Below are 22,992 nucleotides of genomic sequence, written 5' to 3'. Positions count from 1 at the left end.
AGTAAGGTCATGTCAAATTTTTCTAAATGATTATTGTTTTTTAAACTATTGACATTAAAAATTAATTGGTAATATATATCTTTCTACTTTTTTAAAAATTATCTATCAACAAATTATAAGTCAATTCTATTGTCTTAATTCAATCTTTCAAAAATTTTAATATTATTATTATTATTATTATTATATATATTTTTCAGATTAAATATTGTTAAATAAAATATATATTTTAAGATAAGAACAAAAATTATCATACATCCAATAGATTAGAATGCAGGTAATTAATTTTGATAATTCAGTATTGATGGGTCGTAACTATATCATGTGAAAGTATTATGCAAAAGTAAAAGTATCATAAATAAAGTCACTTATTATATTTATCATTAGCATAAAAATAAAATTAACAAAACCCATTTAACTCATTAAATTACAACTTCTGGGGATTGAATTAACCATTTTAGTTATGGTTCCAAGAGCCTATTGAGATAGATTTCCAATTATAAATCACCCATATTTATTGGGAACCTGATCGGAGAAGTTAATAATCAAATACTATTTTATATGTACTTTTGGGAAAGGGGGTTTTGAATTTTCCATATGTACTGTAGTATTTACAAAATGTCAACCCCAAATATTTCCAGTACCGCACCCTGAATCGAGACTCATGCTTCGATTACTTGGGATTTTTTGTTTTAAAAGAAGTATAATTTATAGCGAGCATACAAAAGTTTATTAAAATATTTTTGTAAGAAGTGTAAACACTTTACTGCAATAAAAGTAGGTTAAATTATGAAATTAGTTCTTGTATTCTATTAAAATGATAATTTAATAAAAAAATTTATTTTTTTTATATCTCACAATACTATTTCCTTAAATTTTAAAAACTTATTCGTATTTGTTATCTGTTTCTTTTTCAATCTCATTTAAAACTATTAGTTCATATTGAATAATTTCCATATCCGTACTTATAAAGTTCATCTCAATACCTAATCACGTCATATCAACACTATTACTGCATATCATATCATCAAATTCAATGTCACATGAATAAAAAAAAATAACATGTCAACCCAACAAACATCATATCATTATAGATAATAAAAAAATTTTAACACATCAAACTGACATTATCAATTTTGAAAAATATAAAGATTTAATTTTTACAAATTATTATAAAGGACTAAATCTATCACTTTGATAAAGTATTAGACTACTTGCATAATTTGACCAATAAATATATTTGGCAACATAAAGCGAAGAAAAAGTGTCAAACAAACATTCTCCAGTCCATTGTTACGCCCTGGGAAATGCATATACGTTGAGCCCTTCAGCCATGTGAAGGGTGAACATGGTCCGATATGTAGCCTCCTTGGTCTCATCCACGAGTCTGAATTGGAAGAAGTAGAGGAGAACAGCTGCCAAGATTTTCATTTGCCTGTATGCAAATTCCTTCCCCAGACAGATGCGAGGTCCGGCCTTGGGATAAATCACAGCTCAATTAAATCAAATAGAGAATATCAAGAAACTCTCTTCACACAAGGTTGAAGCAAAAATGTTACCTGGAATGCGGTGAACTTAAAAGGACTTTCTGGTTGAAAAATGCCATTCTCAAGCCATCTTTCAGGCCGATATTCATCAGCATCCTCTCCCCATATATATGTCATTCTTCCCATGGCATAAGCCATGTAAGTTACCCCATCTCCTTTCTTTACTTTAAAACCATCAGGGAGAACATCATCCTCTGCTGCACGCTTCCCATCCTGCATCAGGAATAAAGAAGATTATTTTTTTCTAGAGACGTACAGGGAAAGAGTGGTAGAGTACTGCCTCTTTTCAACCACAGTGATGAAAGCAGCATTGAGCTAATGGCTCTGAGAAAATACATAATCACAGATGACTTCACTATGTTTAAGTGCTTTACTGGAAAATAACATCAAGTTACATTTTCCACAGAAAATGGAAAGAGAAACCAAATGTTACCGCTGGAACAGCTGGATAGAGTCGAAGAGTTTCAGTTAATGCCGCATGAAGATACTGCATTCTGTCTAGAGCTTGCTCCGTCATCAGCCTGGAAAATTCATCAGCACATATTTTATCCTCAGCTTGAGTTGATTCTATGACTTCCTGTACGACCTTCTTCTGAACAAGGGGATGTTTGCAAAGCACATAAAAGAACCAAGTGAGTGTATTTGCTGATGTATCTTTGCCTGCTATCATGAAGTTGAGAATAATATCTCTCAAATATTGATCAGTCATGTTTTCAGGATCCTTCTCGCTCTCCATCAAAAACCTTGACAATATATCTTCTCTATCTCTCTGCTCATCAGGAAACAATTGACAAATTAAATACTCAAGAAACAAAAGTTTCATAAGTACTAATTAATGGTGGAATTTACTAACCACAAGCTTTTCATTTTTCATCTGCTCCCTTTTACATCGAACCAATTCAAAAATGAAGTCATCAATGATTTTGACATTTCTTTTAAGAGCGGCTTCCAATCCTATATTAAGCAACCTTTTAACTTTCCAGAACGGATCAACAAATCTCCAGTACACAATAACATTGGAATCATCAAAAGCCTTGGTGAATTGGTTTCCAAACTCATCTGAGCCAGACAATGCATTCAACTCAACTCCAAATCCCACCTTGAAAATTGAATCCAAAGTTGATTTCATAAACATATCCTGCAAAAAATGTATTAAAATTTAAGAGAAGTAACTGAAAGAAGATCAATTGTAGACCAAAATCCTTATGCTGTGACTAACACCAATTAAGAAACAATTACTGCTAAAACCCGTAAATTTTTTTTTTCCATTCCCCCTCTAACTTTTTCTCCTTCTCTCTCTTTTCTCAAGGGAAGGATTTAAACAAAATATAATGCTTAAACTTAGAATCCGATGCAAGTCTTTTACAATTTCCAAGAGACTCCAAAAGAATGTGTTATCTCAAGAATGATTATCAAAATTCTCTTGTGCCAGGTAAATGCTTGATCTAATTGCCTGAAAATTCATTTAAGAAGTTAATTCTACCGAAGTTTGTAGTGTACTAAAGTTACAAGCAAGATCAGGAACCTGCAAATCCATAGCATGCCTAGCTGCTCCCATAATAGAAACTTTTGAAACCAATTTTGCAGCATTATCCTGAAATACAGCAGTACTATATTCTCTCAAAACTTTGGTTGAAAATTCATGGCTTGCAAGCTTCCGTTGATGGCGCCATTTCTCTCCATCTACTGCAAAGATACCATCACCAAAGAGATCTCTCAGTATCACAGCACGGGCACCCTGTATTGCCACAACGCCCAAATTTCAATGCTAATAAAAAAGAAAGATAATAAAGCTTAAAAGGATAACGCAAAACATTCATACCCGTCCATAATTAGGGAAATTGGTTTTTAGTATATGTTCGATATTAACTGGATCAGCAGTATAAATCTCACTTCGCAATGGCATAATCAGTCGGTAAGTGCTGTGCTTCTTAGCAAGGGATGTTTGGTAATCAAAAAGTCCATTAAAGTGCACGAGCTGATGTAACATTAGACCAGCTACGGGTGGCCGTTTGTCCTTGGAGATCAATTCTGTAACATGAAGTAATAAGAATAAAGCCGTAACTATTATCAGAACCAAAGTCCACGCTCCAACCAGAGCTAGAACAAAAGGGTTTAAAATGAAAAGGGCAATGAGAAGTAAGATGATGGCAGAAGAAAGAAAGAAGGCGCCCATGGTTGGCTCAGGAAGAAAAAAGCTCAGAAGTAAATAATCTTTTCTGATATATTTCAAGATAGCCTGATGAGAGTTTGGTACCTGAATTTTGCATCAGAGAACAAGTATATAAAATGACCGATGCCATCCTGTCGTTCTTATCGAGACATCTGCATATTTAATGAGGAATTATTCTGGCAATATCTCATTAGCCATTTTTTTATAAAAGCACATGATATAGAACGGAGATATTTTTAGTCAATCACAAATTTTTAATCTCATGTGGTCCCAAACTTGCAAGGATTTTGACTTCTAATCCGCTATCTTGTCCACGTTGATAATATGGTCTTATAATCTGAAACACATAAACGGCAGTTTTCCAGGCATTATACAATGATGATTTCATTTCTTTATGGAATCCGGTAAATCCCTTCACTTGCAGCAACAAGCTAGGCTATGCAACACTTTTCTTTTAAAAAAAAAAAAAATAGAGTCATTCGCCTGAAACAGAAAAAGAAAAGATTCAGTTTACAGAATAGATTAGCAACTAACTGTGGGGAAACCTACAAGTCTATTTTGTCAATTTAAAATTTTTATCAAGAGGGATCTTTTACCTCTGTCAAGTAATTCTCTGGTTCTTTTTATGATAATGGTTGCCTTTGCACCCTTGAACGGTATTACCGCCCACAAATCTTAGTTCCATTTCTTCTTTTGAACCGTGTAAAGTAGAGAAAAGCCAAATACTAATAGCTACGACCTCATCAATTTTGTGCATCCAACAGGATCCCATCACAGTAATGAACGGAACCTTCACCCTTAATCTCATTCTTCAATAAATTTAAGATCACCACTATCTCGTCCATCACTAGCTCAGGCCACCCTTTAAGTGAGAATTCAAGAACGAACTCATCAACTTCAATCATTCTACAGCCTGCAACTTCTTTTCTGATACCTCTTTCTTTCATTAAGGCTCTGATTCTCTTCACATCATCAAATCTACCAGCCTTGGCATATATATCACACAAGTCAATATAAAAAGCATGGTTCATCGGTTCCAAATCAATCAAATATTGTGCTACCCTTTCTCCTAGTTCTATATTTCCATGAATCTGACAGCCTCCAAGTAATGCGTCCCAAACAAACACATCTGGCTTCATTGGCATACTTCTTACAAGATTTTCCACCTCTTCAATTAACCCTGCTCGACTGAGAACATCAACCATGCAAGCATAGTGGTGAAGCTGCGGTTCTATAGAATAAACACGCCTCATCATATCAAAACACCAGCGACCTTTCTCTACCAAGCCAGAATGAACACAAGCTGACAACAAACTAACAAATGTGACGTGGTTAGGATTCACTCCCACGGCTTCCATCTCTTCAAAAGTGTCAAAAGCCTCCTTTCTATACCCATGAAGTGCAAATGCAGAAATCATAGCAGTCCATGCCAAGGTATCCCTTCTAGGCATCTCTTTAAAGACCTCGTATGCCCTCTCCACACTGCCACATTTACCGTACATGTCAATCAATGCTGTTCCAACTACCAGATCACATTCAACACCGCTTCTCCTCAAGTAACTATGTATCCATTTCCCATGATCAATTGCACCAAGGTAAGCACAAGCTGAAAGTACACTAGCCATTGTAATTTTATCTGGTTTAACATTATCATTACTTAAATTCTGCATTTCATGGAACAGTTGCAAGGCCTCTTTTCCCAAGCTACCCTGAACAAAACCCCGTTATCATCGAATTCCAAGTGATAATGCTTCTCTTCTCCATGCTTCTAAATAATTTTAATGCCATATCAAGATTCCCATCCCTCAAGTACCCAATAATCATCGAATTCCAAGAAACAACATCCCTGTTCATTATTTCTTCAAACAACTTCCTAAAAGTTTATATAACAAAGAATCTGATATCAAAATAATGTAATAAACCTAAAAGTTTGTGCCAAGATATTTTTTTACTGATTATTTGGTTGTAAAATACAAAAATCAATTCCAGGTTGACAAACTCACAAGGTGATCTGATTCTCTGACAAAATAAAAATAAGGAAAAACCCCCAATATTGTTGAGATACGGGCAGATGTTACTAAAATTAGGTATAAAAAATATCAGAATCAGATCCGATTCAGGCTCCCAAGGAAATTCCATATTTCGCTGGGAGATTGAATGACCTAGAAGGAAATACCACCTTCTTGCTTTCCGCATTCTTATATTGCTAAAACGTGCATTATCTGGAGATGGAAATATTTTAATAGCACATGTTTTCCACCTGTGAGGGTCTAGTGTTAACTAGCTTGTAAAATCATACTGGTCATAATAGGAATTGCCTCGGCATAATCGTCAAATGCTTGCCACATACTATTCGTTTCTTGAGCTTAATTAATTTGCTGGTTTCCATCAGAGAATTGACCAAAAAAAATGTAAAATAAAAAAAATGTGTCAATAAGGGCTATAATAATAACTTAATATTGAAAGTAGGGTTAGAGTTTATATTTAAAACCCACTTCTACTTACTTTTTCTTCAATTTAAGAAGAATTTAAAGTTTTTTCATTTTTGCTCTTTTTTTAATATTTATCTAAATAATTAAATTATTTATTTATCCGCCCACGGGGTGAATGTGCGTAGGGCAGGTTTTGTTAAAGTCAAGCTGTAATCCAAGCACCTCTAGGCCCATGTTTATTTGGTTGCCATAGGCCTGGAAATTGCCCAACGGAACTCCCACAGCTGACTTGACATTATTCAAAAATCCTTGGGTGGGATATTGCCCAATGCGATCAAACAAATCATTTATGGAAGAGGCAGTTCGCTATCAACTCGCAACCTTGTTACAATCAAATTCATTTGCCATTTGCCAATTGCCATCACAAGCTGACATGAACTAATTAGGGAGCTATGACTGCTTTATACTATTGCTTGGAATTGCTCTCATAAATTGCACAATTATGCTACTTTGGAGTATATGGAAATTATTCAATCTTTTAAATAAATTTATTTAGATATGTTTGTTTTTTTCCCTAAGAACAAGTAAGGTCATGTCAAATCTTTCTAAATGATTATTGTTTTTTAAACTATTGACATTAAAAATTAATTGGTAATATATATCTTTCTACTTCTTTAAAAATTATCTATCAACAAATTATAAGTCAATTCTACTGTCTTAATTCAATCTTTCAAAAATTTAATATTAATATTATTATTATTATTATATATATTTTTCAGATTAAATATTGTTAAATAAAATGTATATTTTAAGATAAGAACAAAAATTATCATACATCCAATAGATTAGAATGCAGGTAATTAATTTTGATAATTCAATATTGATGGGTTCGTAACTATATTATGTGAAAGTATTATGCAAAAGTAAAAGTATCATAAATAAAGTCACTTATTATATTTATCATTAGCATAAAAATAAAATTAACAAAACCCATTTAACTCATTAAATTACAACTTCTGGGGATCGAATTAACCATTTTAGTTATGGTTCCAAGAGCCTATTGAGATAGATTTCCAATTATAAATCACCCATATTTATTGAAAACCGGATTGAAGAAGTTAATAATCAAAAACTATTTTATATGTACTTTTGGGAAGGGGGGGTTTTGAATTTTCCATATGTACTGCAGTATTTACAAAATGTCAAACCTAAATATTTCCAGTATCGCACCCTGAATCGAGACTCATGCTTCGATTACTTGGGATTTTTTGTTTTAAAAGAAGTATAATTTATAGCGAGCATACAAAAGTTTATTAAAATATTTTTGTAAGAAGTGTAGACACTTTATTGCAATAAAAGTAGGTTAAATTATGAAATTAGTTCTTGTATTCTATTAAAATGATAATTTAATACAAAAATTTATTTTTTTAACATCTCACAATACTATTTCCTTAAATTTTAAAAACTTATTCGTATTTGTTATTTGTTTCTTTTCTAATTTCATTTAAAACTATTAGCTCATATTGAATAATTTCATATCCATACTTATAAAGTTCATTTCAATACTTAATCACGTCATATCAACACTATTACTGCATATCATATCATCAAATTCAATGTCACATAAATAAAAAAAATAACATGTCAACCCAACAAACATCATATCATTATAAATAATAAAAAAATTTTAACACATTAAACTGACATTGTCAATTTTGAAAAATATAAAGATTTAATTTTTACAAATTATTATAAAGGACTAAATCTATCACTTTGATAAAGTATTGGACTAATTGCATAATTTGACCAATAAAAATATATTTGGCAACATAAAGCGAAGAAAAATTGTCAAACAAACATTTTCCAGTCCATGGTTACGCCCTGGGAAATGCAAATACATTGAGCCCTCCAGCCATGTGAAGGGTGAACATGGTCCGATATGTAGCCTCCTTGGTCTCATCCACGAGTCTGAATTGGAAGTAGAGGAGAACAGCTGCCAAGATTTTCATTTGCCTGTATGCAAATTCCTTCCCCAGACAGATGCGAGGCCCGGCCTTGGGATAAATCACAGCTCAATTAAATCAAATAGAGAATATCAAGAAACTCTCTTCACACAAGGTTGGAGTAAAAATGTTACCTGGAATGCGGCGAACTTAAAAGGACTCTCTGGTTGAAAAATGCCATTCTCAAGCCATCTTTCAGGCCGATATTCTTCAGCATCCTCTCCCCATATATATGTCATTCTTCCCATGGCATAAGCCATGTAAGTTACCCCATCTCCTTTCTTTACTTTAAAACCATCAGGGAGAACATCATCCTCTGCTGCACTCTTCCCATCCTGCATCAGGAATAAAGAAGATGATTTTTTTGTTTCTAGAGACATACAGGGAAAGAGTGGTAGAGTACTGCCTCTTTTCAACCACACTATAAAGGGTTGAAATCACAGTGATGAAAGCAGCATTGAGCTAATGGCTCTGAGAAAATACATAATCACAGATGACTTCACTATGTTTATGTGCTTTACTGAAAAAAAACATCAAGTTACATTTTCCACAGAAATTAGAAAGAGAAACCAAATGTTACCGATGGGACAGCTGGATAGAGTCAAAGAGTTTCAGTTAATGCCGCATGAAGATACTGCATTCTGTCTAGAGCTTGCTCCGTCATCAACCTGGAAAATTCATCAGCACATATTTTATCCTCAGCTTGAGTTGATTCTATGACTTCCTGTACAACCTTCTTCTGAACAAGAGGATATTTGCAAAGCATGTAAAAGAACCAAGTGAGTGTATTTGCTGATGTATCTTTGCCTGCTATCATGAAGTTGAGAATAATATCTCTCAAATATTGATCAGTCATGTTTTCAGAATCCTTCTCGCTCTCCATCAAAAACCTTGACAATATATCTTCTTTATCTCTCTGCTCATCAGGAAACAATTGACAAATTAAATACTCAAGAGACAAAAGTTTCATAAGTATTAATTAATGGTGGAATTTACTAACCACAAGCTTTTCATTTTTCATCTGCTCCCTTTTGCATCGAACCAATTCAAAAATGAAGTCATCAATGATTTTGACATTTCTTTTAAGAGCGGCTTCCAATCCTATATTAAGCAACCTTTTAACTTTCCAGAACGGATCAACAAATCTCCAGTACACAATAACATTGGAATCATCAAAAGCCTTGGTGAATTGGTTTCCAAACTCATCTGAGCCAGACAATGCATTCAACTCAACTCCAAATCCCACCTTGAAAATTGAATCCAAAGTTGATTTCATAAACATATCCTGCAAAAAATGTGGTAAAATTTAAGAGAAACTGAAAGAAGATCAATTGTAGACCTAAATCCTTGTGCTGTGACTAACACCAATTAAGAAAGAATTAATGCTAAAACCCCTTAATTTTTTTTCCCATTCCCCCTCTAACTTTCTCTCTCTCTCTCTCTCTCTCTTTTCTCAAGAGAAGGATTAAAACAAATATAATGCGTAAACTTAGAATCCAATACAAGTCTTTTTCAATCACCATGAGAATCCTAAAGAATGTGTTATCTCAAGAATGATTATCAAAATTCTCTTGTGCCAGGTAAATGCTTGATCTAATTGCCTGAAAATTCATTTAAAAGGTTAATTCTACCAAAGTTTGCAGTTTACTAAAGTTACAAGCAAGATCAGGAACCTGCAAATCCATAGCATGCCTAGCTGCTCCTATAATAGAAACTTTTGAAACCAATTTTGCAGCATTATCCTGAAATACAGCAGTACTATATTCTCTCAAAACTTTGGTTGAAAATTCATGGCTTGCAAGCTTCCGTTGATGGCGCCATTTCTCTCCGTCTACTGCAAAGATACCATCACCAAAGAGATCTCTCAATATCTCAGCAATGGCACCCTGTATTGCCACAACGCCCAAATTTCAATGCTAATAAAAAGAAAGATAATAAAGCTTAAAAGGATAACGCAAAACATTCATACCCGTCCATAATTAGGGAAGTTGGTTTTTAGTATATGTTCGATATTAACTGGATCAGCAGTATAAATCTCACTTCGCAATGGCATAATCAGTCGGTAAGTGCTGTGCTTCTTAGCAAGGGATGTTTGGTAATCAAAAAGTCCATTAAAGTGCACGAGCTGATGTAACATTAGACCAGCTACGGGTGGCCGTTTGTCGTTGGAGATCAATTCTGTAACATGAAGCGATAAGAATAAAGCCGTAAATATTATCAGAACCAAAGTCAACGCTCCAACCAGAGCTAGAACAAAAGGGTTTAAAATGAAAAGGGCAATGAGAAGCAAGATGATGGCAGAAAGAAAGAAAGCGCCCATGGTTGGCTCAGGGAGAAAAAAGCTCAGAAGTAAATAATCTTTTCTGATATATTTCTAGATAGCCTGATGAGAGTTTGGTATCTGAATTTTGCATCAGAGAACAAGCATATAAAATGAATGATGACGTCCTGTCCGCTCTTATCGAGTCATCTGCATATTTAATCAGGAATTATTCTGGCAATATCTCATTAGCCTTTTTTTAATAAAAGAACATGATATAGAACGGAGATATTTTTGGTCAATCACAAATTTTAATCTCATGTGGTCCCAACCTTGCAAGGATTTTGACTTCTAATCCGCTATCTTGTCCATGTTGATAATATGGTCTTATAATCTGAAGCACATAAACAGTGGCTTTCCAGGCATTATACAATGATGATTTCATTTCTCTAAGGCATCCGGGAAATCCCTTCACTGGCAGCAACAATCTAGGCTATGCAACACTTTTCTTTCAAAAAAAAAAAAAAGAAATAGTCATTTGCCTGAAACAGAAAAAGAAAAGATTCAGTTTACAGAATAGATTGGCAACTAACTGTGGGGAAACCTACTAGTCTATTTTGTCAACTTAAAATTTTTATCAAGAGGGAACTTTACCTCTGTCATGTCCTTCTCCGGTTCTTTTTATAAAAATGGTTGCCCCTGTCCCTTTGAACGGTATTGCCGCCCACAAATCTTAGTTCCATTTCTTCTTCTGAACCGTGTAAAGTAGAGAAAAGCCAAACACTACTAGGTACGACCTCATCAATTTTGTGCATCCAACAGTATCCCATCACAGTAATGAACGGAACCTTCACCCTTAATCTCATTCTTCAATAAATTTAAGATCACCACTATCTCGTCCATCACTAGCTCAGGCCACCCTTTAATCGAGAATTCAAGAACGAACCCATCAACTTCAATCATGCTACAGCCTGCAACTTCTTTTCTGATACCTCTTTCTTTCATTAAGGCTCTGATTCTCTTCACATCATCAAATCTACCAGCCTTGGCATATATATCACACAAGTTAATATAAAAAGCATGGTTCATCGGTTCCAAATCAATCAAATATTGTGCTACCCTTTCTCCTAGTTCTATATTTCCATGAATCTGACAGCCTCCAAGTAATGCGCCCCAAACAAACACATCTGGCTCCATTGGCATACTTCTTACAAGACTTTCTACCTCTTCAAATAACCCTGCTCGACTGAGAACATCAACCATGCAAGCATAGTGGTGAAGCTGCGGTTCTATAGAATAAACACGCCTCATCATATCAAAACACCAGCGACCTTTCTCTACCAAGCCAGAATGAACACAAGCTGACAACAAACTAACAAATGTGACGTGGTTAGGCTTCACTCCCACGGCTTCCATCTCTACAAAAGTGTCAAAAGCCTCCTCGCTATACCCATGAAGTGCAAATGCAGAAATCATAGCAGTCCATGCCAAGGTATCCCTTCTAGGCATCTCTTTAAAGACCTCGTATGCCCTCTCCACACTACCACATTTACCGTACATGTCAATCAATGCTGTTCCAACTACCAGATCACATTCAACACCGCTTCTCCTCAAGTAACTATGTATCCATTTCCCATGATCAATTGCACCAAGGTAAGCACAAGCTGAAAGTACACTAGCCATTGTAATTTTATCTGGTTTAACATTATCATTACTTAAATTCTGCATTTCATGGAACAGTTGCAAGGCCTCTTTTCCCAAGCCACCCTGAACAAAACCCGTTATCATCGAATTCCAAGTGATAATATTCCTCTTCTCTATGCTTCTAAATAATTTTAATGCCATATCAAGATTCCCAGCTCTCAAGTGCCCAATAATCATCGAATTCCAAGAAACAACATCCCTGTTCAGCATTTCATCAAACAACTTCCTAGCACTATTCAAGAACCCACATGCGGAATAAAAATTAACCAAAGAATTTTGAACATAAAGGTCACGAAACCATCCAAATTTAATGGTTTTCCCATGAATGCTACAGCCTACTCGGCTATCAAACCTCCTCGTGCATTCCTTTAGAAGAAAAGGAAACGTAAGGCAATCCGGTGAAATGCCATTAAAAAGCATTTGCTTGAAAAGAAGTAAAGATGGTAAAAAAGGAGCACCATCATTCGTGTCGCAGATTTTGGAAGCGTAGGCTCTGATCATGATGTTATATACGGAGAGTGTTGGGTATTTTATAAATTTGAAAACATGGATCGCGTAGCAAAGAGAGCCGGAGTCTGTGAGGGCAATAAAGAAGAGGAGGCGAGTAATGAGGAAATCTTGATGGTTTTTGGGTAGTTTTGGATAAGTTATGATGTGGGCATGAATTTGTTTGAGCTCTCTCAGACTCTTGCATTCTTCGATTAAGCGTGAAATGGTGTTTTTCAGGGTTTGCCATTTAGGTTCCAGCATGCTCAGCTAATGGTGTAGCCCAGAGACTAAAACGGGTGGAGAAGTGAACGACACTGACTGACTGCTTACACTGCGTCTGATTGGGCCATGATATTTTCTGTTTTTTGGATTGGACAAGATCTCCTCCAGGTTGGTTTGGTTTAGTCGCATTCAGGTTGTCTGGTAAGCTTTCGTTGGGCTGATCAGCCACGCAAAAAGCGTGCATTTGCTGCCTCATTCCTTACCAAACAAGTGATGTCAGAGCTTGTGTCTAGAGTATTCAAACAGCAAACGCCCAAACTTTCACCTGATTCGCAATTCTTAACCGCGCAAGAAAAAACATGATCCTTCCAACAGGCAGGTTAAAGAATGAGGACAAACAACGGACACCATGGTTACAATTTCATAACACTTGCTGCAGAAACAAAATTTTCTGACTTTATGGAACTCTAATAGTTACAATTGCTGCAGAATGACATGGTAAATGAAAACTCGACTACAAAAATGAAAATTTTGTAAATAAGATAAATGCAAGGAATAACTTAAAAGTATATGGAGCTCTTAAACTTCACAAGCTGGTGTGGCTTCTAGGTTGCAGAGAGAGAGTAGCTTCATGGCGGTATCATGCAATCCTAGAGAAAACCCTCAACCCCACGTCCTGCTATGGCCTCCCGGTAAATTGTAATTGCTTCTTCCATTACTTGAGCTTGAGCCAGTAACTGAGCTCTTTTCTTTGAAGATGGATGTGTGGAGAGATAATCTTCCAGAGCTGAACTCCCTCCAATCTTTCCCAACTTCTCGAACACTTTGGGAGCAAGTCGAGGATCATAGCCAGCAGATGCCATCAACAACAGCCCAATGTAATCTGCTTCAATTTCCATCCTATCAAAGATGATAATAAGGGGTGGTAAGCACTGGGACAACCATGAGAATCACATTTAACAATGTAGCTTTCAGGACATATTAAAGTTAATTTAAGGGTAAAGGGAAGATATATAGCAATAATGCTTTGAGATGTGGGTTCTCAGTAAATCAATAAAACCTTAACCCAACAGCACAAAAGCAGGAAAACCAATAGGGTTCACTCTCTCTTTTGGGGGGGGTGCTAATGCAGTTTTATTTGGGGTCACTAGAATGGCTAAGCTTGTCTTTGTAGACAAATGGAAAGAATGACGGGATCTTTCATCAGTCCTCAGCCAAAGATCTATATTTGAGTGCAATTAAACTGCACCTAAAAATATTTGTTCATGTCAAATAGGAGAAAATCCAGGATATATTGGTAAATGTGTGAAAGCGCATCATTTTTCATAATCGAGTAGGGGAGAAAGAATTCGAACTTGGAACAATCATTCTAGAGGAGTGGTCACCTATTAACCTATTCTGTATCAGGCACACCTCGACAATTGACAGAGGTTCCAGAGTGAATAGCTAAGACCTAAGATATTTCAATAAAAGAATTGGATCAAGAACTGATAAATGCTTCTGTAAAGCTGAAAGCTTCCAAAAAATCCAAGTTTGTCACTAGATATTGGATTTCTAGTGGACGCTTCTTTTTCCCAGGGACAAGGCCATATGATTTCAATATTGACTACTGACCAAAATTCAGCCAAAAAAATTCCCAAACAAAGGATCATTTTATTTTTGTGAATGAAGCATGAACAGCATGCACTAGAACTAGTGGGAAGTTACCAAGAGGTTTAGCATTTGAGAGATAAGGGAAACCCAAGTTAGAAACAGTTAACTTGCTCAAAGCCACAAAGGGTGCAGAGACATGGCTCCTAAGCAAAATGTGAAACTCTGAACCTGCAGAAAAACACTTTCTAATATGTTTAGCAACAGTTTAATACTATTTTTGCTTTCAGAACCCAGTTATTTTGTATGCTTGACTAGACACGGGAGTATAGCGCTAATCTCAAGCAACCTGTGTGACATCAAACATGTTTATTGATACCCACTTATTCTTGGATATCACTGCCTAGGGGAATGCATATGTTACAAGGAAGATAATAAAAGAGGGCAAAAGAAAAGAACATCAGAAGTAAAACTCTCAAATTCTATTTGACAGTAGTTAATTTGCTTGAGGAAACAGGGATCTAACAAACCTGAGAGAGATTCTAGTTGACATTAAATGGATTCACAGAGTCATTGCTCTGCTTTGTTATTTTTTGTGGTATATCACACCTAATGGCATTGCAGATGCAGCACCCAGGCATCAGAAGAACTAAACTGGAATATTTAAAAGAAGAATACATCCAGAAATTTAAGCAGATGAGCACATCTCTTATGACGGACAAAGAGGTCACAAAGTACTGGATATTCCCATTATAACATCAAATTACATATAATATGTATACGCACACACATCCTGCAGAAGAAACAATCTATGAAATTTTGGCTTAAATATTACTATAAAACCTGTAATGCTACTCATGTATACTTTCACAAGACATTTTTCCACCAAGCAATCACCTACTCTTAAACTATATGATGGTAACAAATTTTCAGAGATAACTCGTGTTTCTTGATTCTTCTTGATAAAACCCTGATTATCTTTATACACAATATAATTCAATTGATATTCTTCAAAGAACAAATATAAAAACCTTACTTCCGAGAGAAGGGGAGTCTCAAGAGGAGCGCTGACATTGTGTTGACCAGATCAGGCATAAAGAACTGATATAGGATCAATTGTAGGATGGTAAACCATAAATTCTTTGTTATTTGTTCAGCTACATGTCGAGCCACTGCATGCGCAACCTAATCAGATAAACACAATGAAAAGATATCACTCCCACAGCCAACAAAAAATGACAATACTAAAGTGGTGAGCAATGTATACCTCATGTGCAATTATGGTTGCTAGCTCGGCATCAGTTTTAAAATGCTCAAGCAACCCTGTGAACACCACAATCTTCCCACCAGGCAAACAAAATGCATTAACAACAGGTTCATTGATCACCATAAGTTCCCAAGCCAATCCTTCCAAATGAGACATTGTCGGTTGCGACCCTCTCTGTTGACTTTCCTTCCTACTTTGCTGAACCCACTTATCATCAAGAATCTCATCTTCACGGGACCAATTCACCCCTGACTCCCCTTCCTTCTCACTCAATGGTGCCATCGTCTCATGCCCACTCTCATGTCCAAATGAGCTCCCGGGCGATTCATACACCAAATCACTCCATGTTTGATCATGGTTCAACCCTTTTTTGAGCGCATCAACAATATTTTTAGCTATCAGTCGCACTCTCACGCTTTCTGGGTGTAATGGAGGCAATATCTTTCCCTTAAAATTTGCCATCAGTTGCTTAAATTGAGCCTCTCCCATCCTTTTCTCTGTTTCTTTGGACAAGAGAATGAAATGCTTTCGCTTTGTGTAAGGAACAGTTTCTAAATTACCAGAATACACAGTAATCAAAACCCCTGAACCAACCAAGACAAATATCAACACATTTCTTGGATTTTGGAACCACCTTAGTGGACCCCGCCGCTTAAAATGTTGAACATGGTAACGATCAACATAGTAAAATCTCTTGGCACCATTTAAAAACGGATTATACTGATACTTACTAGAAATTCCTGGTCTCTGCGAAATAGAAGAATGTGAAGAGAACGCAGAAAACTTAGCTCTGTTAGCAGATGAAATCGAAGACCCAAGGCTCTGGGAGATTAGTGAAGACGAATCTTGGATTGGAGATTTGAGAATAGGCCTTGAACTGAAACTATTGCGCAGGGTATTGAGTGCAAACTTTGCCCTTCTGCAGCATGCCATGATGATGGAAAATAAATATTCAACAGAGATTTCGAGTCATCCAAAGTTTCGAATTCTTTTTCCAGGAAAGGAAGAGAGGGAACGGCAGGCTGATGGAAGTACAACAGGAAAACAAAATAAGAAAGAGAAAATGGAGATAAAAAATGTGAAAAAAAAGTAAAGCAAGATAGTAAGAGGCCTGGGTGGGTGTGGAGCTGTCTGGAATCTGGAAGGCCGAAACATGGACACCGGTGCAGTTTGTAATGTCAAGTAACAAAATTTTTAAAAAACGAAAATAAAAAAATTAGGTAAATAATGTATCTAATCTATATTGTCGCTCATTTTCGCTAAATATTACATAATTTTTTTTTTGTCATTTCATTTATTAAAATTAAATTGAAAATATAAATTTTTTTCATTAACATTTATATTCAACTAATGCTACATAATATTCAAAAATGGAGAGTCAGGTGGATCCGCCCACTGCTTACTTGTGATGAAAGTGGGTAAAAGTCTTTTACCGGATATGTAATCGGGTACCGTTACCTCAATTGAAAATCAATGACGAGATTTTCAATGGACATTTTTTTATTTTTATTTTAAACTCAATTGATATGAATAAGACAATAGATTGAGCTTTAGAATATAATTTTGACAAGAACATCAAGAATAACATGTCTTTGATAATACTAGAAAATTCCATGGCGTCAATAATTATTCAAATGCAATTATGGGATAAGCCATAATTTGGATATTCTATATTCTTTTTTCTCTGTTTTGGTTGCGAGCAAAGAATACATACTCAAATGTAATTTTTTCTTACCATTTCAGTGACAAGTAAGAAACACGGGGAGGAAGGCAAAACCCCCAGCAGATACACTTAATCATATAACGAAAACAAATAAAAATCAAAACGAACCTACAGATTAGCCGCAAAAAACAAAATGAAAATGCCCTTGGGCTCATATTGAATATTTTCTTCCATCTTCAGGACCCTCACCATTTCTTGCTATTGTAGCGCCCTCGCCCACCACTTGAACCATTAGAAAACCTTCTATCAGAAAATCCACCTCGGCCACCTTTGCCTCCAGAGAACCTACCACCGCCTCCAGAGTACCTGCCCCCACCACCATTTCTATCACCAAAACCACCCCGTCCACCACCAGATCTCCCCCTTGACTGGTCTCTCTCTTGTAGACGTGGCAATTCTTTCTTCAACACCTCTAAGCTAACATTAGCTGCATTTTCAGCACCTGGAACCAGAAGGATAGAAAAGGTGTGTTAAACCTATACCTAAGATTACTAACCAGAAACAAAGAATCCCAACATTCAAGAAGACCAGTACAACAAATACTTTGGCATGGGAAGAAAACTAAAAAACTAAAACTCAATTCCTAAAAAAAAAGGAACTTAAAACATAAGCTTGACCAAGCCACACCAATCACATCACTTAAGAGAAACATATACACATTTTGTTTGGTGAACGGTGCTACATGTTTAACAACCAAAAGAATGAGCATGTTAGAGGAGCATCAAAGAAAAATATTAAGAACAAATGCCTCTATACAATTGAAAATTAAACTATCAACTAGAAAAAATTACCGGCAAGAAATGTTTCCACATCTTCTTCTGCCACATCAAACACTGCACCCATTCCATCAGCAGTAAGGGTCATACCCTGCACTGACTGCACCTTCTCCTCAGGCAAGAATCTTTTTAAGACACCAAAAACAAATCTAATACATGAAATAAGAAAGGGGGTCAGAAAGAATTAATCAAATTCAGATGGCTCGGTAACAAAAATTGAAAACTAATGGTGCACATCCAAAAGTTCCTCAAACTAATTAGTTATTTTAACCAAGGTACAAATAAATAAATAATTTTTACAACAGAAGGCTAGATTAATTACTGATGCAGGGAAGGATGATAGAAAATAAAGGAATTGATCCTTGGAATTTCATATATCATAGATTCAACTCATTCCAAATTCATAGTTATTGTATTTTGGGTTATTCAATTAGGGTATTGTGTTCGTTATAAACATCTTTTATTGCAATTCTCAGTAGCTTCCTATTTATTGAGATTATTAAGACTGAGATATCTTGAGATTTGAAAATTGAGTATAGAATTCCTTGCTTTTAAGCCCTTGAGTTGTTAGTGATATCTATCCCCTTTACATAAACTATATCAATTACAAAGATAAAAAAATGAAAGTTTCATGAGCTTACGAGAGTGTGTAAATAGGTTTTCCAGCTTCGAGAAGTAATGTAACATGGTTCTCCATAGATGTAAGAAGGGATCTACTCTTTATCTCAGAGTAACCCTGAAAAATAAAGCAATAATTAGTCTTTTGAACCAAAAAAAGGAAACCAGAGTTAAATTTTTATTTTTATATTCCAAACACCAGAAAGTGAGTATTCATGATATGAAGAGAATTGAACATCCATTGGGGGTAGGAAGAGAACTCACAGCAGCCTTGGCTAGTGCTTTGGCAAGTAGATCTTCTGCTGATAGACCAGAAGTTTCCAATAACTCCTGAGCAACAGACTTGAACGCAGGAATTACGCTGCAATCTCATTGAGGTTAAGATTTAAGGATGACAAGATACAAAGAAGAGATCAAATAAAACTATTTGCAAATATACCTGTCAGAAACTTGGGTGATTATTTTTGCTGCTTCTACACCAGCAAATTTAGCAATATCAACAGGCTGAGGTGCAGATATGTGCTCAAATTTCACACCAGATTCTCTTTCTATCTTAGATATGTTTGATCTTTTAGGATCATAAAGCATGACGGCGACTCCAGTATTGCCTAAAATATTAATAACTCTTTCAGTATCTTATCAAATTCTCACCAACCAAATCAAAAAGGAAGGGCTAAATTATCATTTACCTGCTCTTCCTGTACGTCCAGACCGATGAATATAGGCTTCTACATCACGTGGAGGCTCACACTGAAATAGACTTATTGATAGATAAATATAACAGAATCAAGAACACACAACAAAATTTTGTAAAACAAGTGTATCCAAACAGACCTGGATAATTAACTGCACATCATTGATATCTAATCCTCGTGCTGCCACATTTGTAGCCACTAACGTCAAGAACTTGCCTGACCGGAACCCATTAAGCGTGACCTACAAGCACATAACAAAATGAGTACCAGTAAAACAACAGAGTTTGTTTGGCTTTAGGGAAATAATGATAAATGATGTACTCTACATAACACTTTACCTCACGTTGAGCCTGCTGTATGTCCCCATGCAAAGCCCGGGAGCCAGGCAGCAAGCCAGCGAGCTCAGAAGCAGAATCCTTTGTCTCAGTGAAAATAATAGTTCGTCCACCACTGAATCATATCCATCCCACAAGGAGGAATGACGAAAATAACTCAGCCAAATTATCGAAAGGAAATCTAAATTGTAGCAATAACAATTATTTTAAAACTAAAATACCAAACCTGCTATAACAACGAATAATATCTGGGATCAGCTGGGACCTTGCCGACTTAGAACAGGGTAAGACAATATGCCTAACATTGGTACTGGCCTTCATCTTCTCATTACCAACAAGATCGACAGTCTTCTTACTTGCTTTAAGAAACCTTGCAGCAATCTGGCGATGAAAAAATTTTTCAATCAGATAGGTAAATAAAGAAAAACAATATCCAATTTCACATTTTCAAATTGAGTTCTTATAGATGTAGAAGATCTTGGAGCTAATAGAAATACTTCAATGCATGAAAGAAGTTAAGAAACATACACCCTTCACCCAGTCTGGCAACGTGGCACTAAAGAGAAGCGTCTGAACTTTACTTGCATCCTCTACCTTACCTGAAAATTAAAATATCGTCAGCAAATTAAAAAGAAGAGTGAAGCACATAGGGGTCAATAGTATCAAATAATTGGTATAAAGGCACAGGTGTTCCTGTACACAACAATGTAAGGTATTTACTTCTCTAACATTCATATTAAAAAAATGTACTACCCAACCACCACCCAAAAAAATACAGCATACACAAAAAAACATACCTAATATAAGTTCAACATCATCAACAAATCCCATTCTCAACATTTCATCTGCCTCATCAAGAATTCTAAATTGCAATGAGCCTAAGTCAATATTCCTCCTTTCTATGTGGTCCTGCAACATTTGCAAGAGGACACCAAATATCAGATAATAGAAGTATTAAAAAAATGTATAGAATTTAATGACATCTCTAAAACTAGCTAAACAGCTTGAATTAATAATAAGAAAAGGTTACCTTTACACGTCCAGGCGTCCCAACAACTATATCAACCCCTCTCTTCAGTTTCATCTCTTGGCTGTGGTAAGGAGCTCCTCCATATAAACAGCATGATGTCAACCCCAACACCTCGCCATAAACTTCAAAGTCATCAAATACCTAGAAACAAAAGGTTAATTATTATAAACTTCACAGATAAAAAAAAGGCACTATCAAAGAGTCTCAGGTCTAGAGAATAAGGTTCAAAGTGCTATACCTGTTTAGCCAATTCCCGGGTTGGTAAAAGTACCAGGACACTTGGTGCCCTGCCATATCCAGTCTTCCTTGATGTTTTTGCGGGGCCATTTGTTAAAGACTCCAATATAGGCAACACAAAGGCCAGTGTCTTACCCTGCACAATTGCAAACAAGGCTAAGGAGTTACTTAAGAAGAGAACTTCCAGAAACAGTCGCACAACAATGGTTTTAATTAAGTTAACAAATTTCTGTCCGCCAACAAAGCTACACAATCATAACGCATTAATCATAGTTCAAACTTCAAGATTAAGCAAACAGAGAATACCACCATACATTTCAGGCAATGTGAAGCATTCTCAAAATTATGGAGTTGATAATCAATTAAATAGCAGCACAATTTATCACATAAAAATCTTCAACATTCACAATAAAATCCTTGGTCCTTATTAAACTAAACACATATCCAACGGTCAAATTCTATCTGGAATTAGCAGCCACTAATTGAAGTGCACGCATATTTAATGATAACAAAGAACAAAAACAAAAGACTATACCTGACCAGTTCTGGCGCGCCCAACCAAGTCAGTGCCATCAAGAACAATATCAAAAGTCATGGCCTGAATCGGAAACAACGACTCAATCCCTTTCGACTTCAGCTTCTCTCTAACTGCTTCCGAAATCCGAAACCTCGAAATAGCATTTGGATCCTCACTTTTCCCTTCATCTTCCTCTTCCTCTTCCTCTTCCTCCACCTTCGGTTTCTTTCTCTTCTTATTCTCCTTCCCATTCACCGGCTCAACAAGCTCCGAGCTCGTCTCGCTCCTCTCCTCCTCTTCCAACTGGAGCTCCGAAGCCTTTCGCTTCTTCCTACTCTTCTTCAACTCCGAATCATTGTCCTCCTCTTTTAGCCTCGGCTCCTTCAGCTTCTGCATCTTCTTCTCGGTTTCTGGAGTTTCGAGAGCAATCTTCTTCTTCATCTTTTTCTCTTCTTTCTTTGCTTTGAGATCAGATAAAGCTAAAGAAGGCATTAGATTAGATAGTTTACAAACTAACAATTCAAAAGCTTTAAATAGAAATTTAGAAGTGTGAGGGGAAGTAAAAAAGGAAGAGTTTCTTCTCCTGCTGCGAAAAGTATGTGGCAGTGAACGCAGAAGCAGGAGGGAAAGAGGAAGGCCGAAGAAGCTAGGGTTTACAATTTTATAGTTTTGGCGGTGGACTCGATTTCGGCCGTTCGATTTTGAAACCCTATTTAGTATATAGATGTTTGCCGTTAGATTGGACCGCCTTGGACTAATGGAATAAGCCTTTCAAACGCTTATAAAATAAAAATGTCTGGCGTACAGCTTCGAAGCAAAAGGTGTTATTAACCGAAGCAGTGAGAGCCGCAGAACTGGCCTAACCGATTCTCCATAGGCTATTTGCAGCCCATTAAAGCCTGAAAAAGCCCAACCCATTTCGGATAAGGTTTGGGCTGTACTATTTTCTAGAGTTCAGTCCAAATGATCCGGTGTTTTTTTTTAATTCTATAAGTAATGTATTTTTATTCAAATTAATTAAACATAATCAATAATATTAATATAATATATAATAATGTGAATATTTTAAATTTTTGAGCCCATATATAAGTATGTTTAGGACTACGAACATCTCTACTTTGAAAACACTCGTTAAAGTGATGGATTTGCAAATTCTTTTACGACTAATGTGACTGTTACATGCTAAAACATTTCTAACAAATAGGTGATCACAATGCAATGGCTTGAATAATTGCTTTCATTTGATCAATACATGCGTATCAATTATCTTAGAAGAAACAATTGACGGTAGCTAATTGCTAAAAAACATACGTAATATCTCCATTGCAACCCTTTGTTCATGGTATTTTTACAAGTAGAAGGTTAGCTTAGAGGTTT

At 35.9% G+C, this 22,992-nt stretch overlaps 3 protein-coding genes and 3 pseudogenes across 7 annotated transcripts; all 6 read right to left on the bottom strand.

Annotated features, from left to right (window-relative positions):
* Positions 1–1,118: 1,118 nt before the first annotated feature.
* Positions 1,119–3,771, bottom strand: LOC18605438 (cytochrome P450 704C1-like). The gene is made up of 6 exons (XM_088804417.1): positions 3,367–3,771; positions 3,070–3,282; positions 2,398–2,682; positions 1,978–2,313; positions 1,557–1,757; positions 1,119–1,473 (listed from the first exon to the last, which is right to left on the bottom strand). Exons 1-6 carry the CDS (start codon positions 3,718–3,720, stop codon positions 1,291–1,293), a joined length of 1,572 nt encoding a protein of 523 aa, XP_088660543.1. The 5' UTR covers positions 3,721–3,771; the 3' UTR covers positions 1,119–1,290.
* Positions 3,772–4,460: 689 nt separating this feature from the next.
* LOC148763794 (pentatricopeptide repeat-containing protein At1g33350 pseudogene) lies at positions 4,461–5,913 on the bottom strand (annotated as a pseudogene).
* A 1,880-nt stretch (positions 5,914–7,793) lies between these two features.
* Positions 7,794–10,690, bottom strand: LOC18605435 (cytochrome P450 704C1-like; annotated as a pseudogene). Its single transcript, XR_016025259.1, has 6 exons — positions 10,122–10,690; positions 9,826–10,038; positions 9,153–9,437; positions 8,733–9,068; positions 8,287–8,487; positions 7,794–8,203 (listed from the first exon to the last, which is right to left on the bottom strand). The product of XR_016025259.1 is annotated as a cytochrome P450 704C1-like (transcript).
* A 137-nt stretch (positions 10,691–10,827) lies between these two features.
* Positions 10,828–13,081, bottom strand: LOC148763793 (pentatricopeptide repeat-containing protein At5g66520 pseudogene; annotated as a pseudogene). 3 transcript variants are annotated; one of them, XR_016025256.1, is made up of 2 exons: positions 11,067–13,081; positions 10,828–10,954 (listed from the first exon to the last, which is right to left on the bottom strand). The product of XR_016025256.1 is annotated as a pentatricopeptide repeat-containing protein At5g66520 pseudogene, transcript variant X1 (transcript). The 3 variants fall into 3 exon arrangements; XR_016025257.1 differs by having other exon boundaries at positions 10,828–10,920; XR_016025258.1 differs by having other exon boundaries at positions 10,828–10,915.
* A 134-nt stretch (positions 13,082–13,215) lies between these two features.
* On the bottom strand, positions 13,216–16,833 carry LOC18605434 (Peptidase family M48 family protein). The gene is made up of 3 exons (XM_007038434.3): positions 15,685–16,833; positions 15,454–15,602; positions 13,216–13,727 (listed from the first exon to the last, which is right to left on the bottom strand). Exons 1-3 carry the CDS (start codon positions 16,615–16,617, stop codon positions 13,478–13,480), a joined length of 1,332 nt encoding a protein of 443 aa, XP_007038496.3. The 5' UTR covers positions 16,618–16,833; the 3' UTR covers positions 13,216–13,477.
* Positions 16,834–17,395: 562 nt separating this feature from the next.
* PRH75 (DEAD box RNA helicase (PRH75)) lies at positions 17,396–22,403 on the bottom strand. Its single transcript, XM_018117420.2, has 14 exons — positions 21,634–22,403; positions 21,100–21,234; positions 20,862–21,002; positions 20,629–20,740; positions 20,360–20,430; positions 20,058–20,212; positions 19,835–19,946; positions 19,636–19,737; positions 19,491–19,551; positions 19,241–19,409; positions 19,066–19,162; positions 18,825–18,919; positions 18,199–18,332; positions 17,396–17,849 (listed from the first exon to the last, which is right to left on the bottom strand). The coding sequence occupies exons 1-14, from the start codon at positions 22,105–22,107 to the stop codon at positions 17,593–17,595; spliced, it is 2,115 nt and encodes a 704-aa protein (XP_017972909.2). The 5' UTR covers positions 22,108–22,403; the 3' UTR covers positions 17,396–17,592.
* Between the last annotated feature and the right edge of the window lie 589 nt (positions 22,404–22,992).

Source organism: Theobroma cacao, chromosome 3, assembly GCF_053813885.1.
Source record: "Theobroma cacao isolate CCN51 chromosome 3, ASM5381388v1, whole genome shotgun sequence".
NCBI classification, from domain to species: domain Eukaryota; kingdom Viridiplantae; phylum Streptophyta; class Magnoliopsida; order Malvales; family Malvaceae; genus Theobroma; species Theobroma cacao.
The sequence above is the reverse complement of the archived record's forward strand: the minus strand, read 5'-3'. Positions and strand labels throughout refer to the sequence as shown.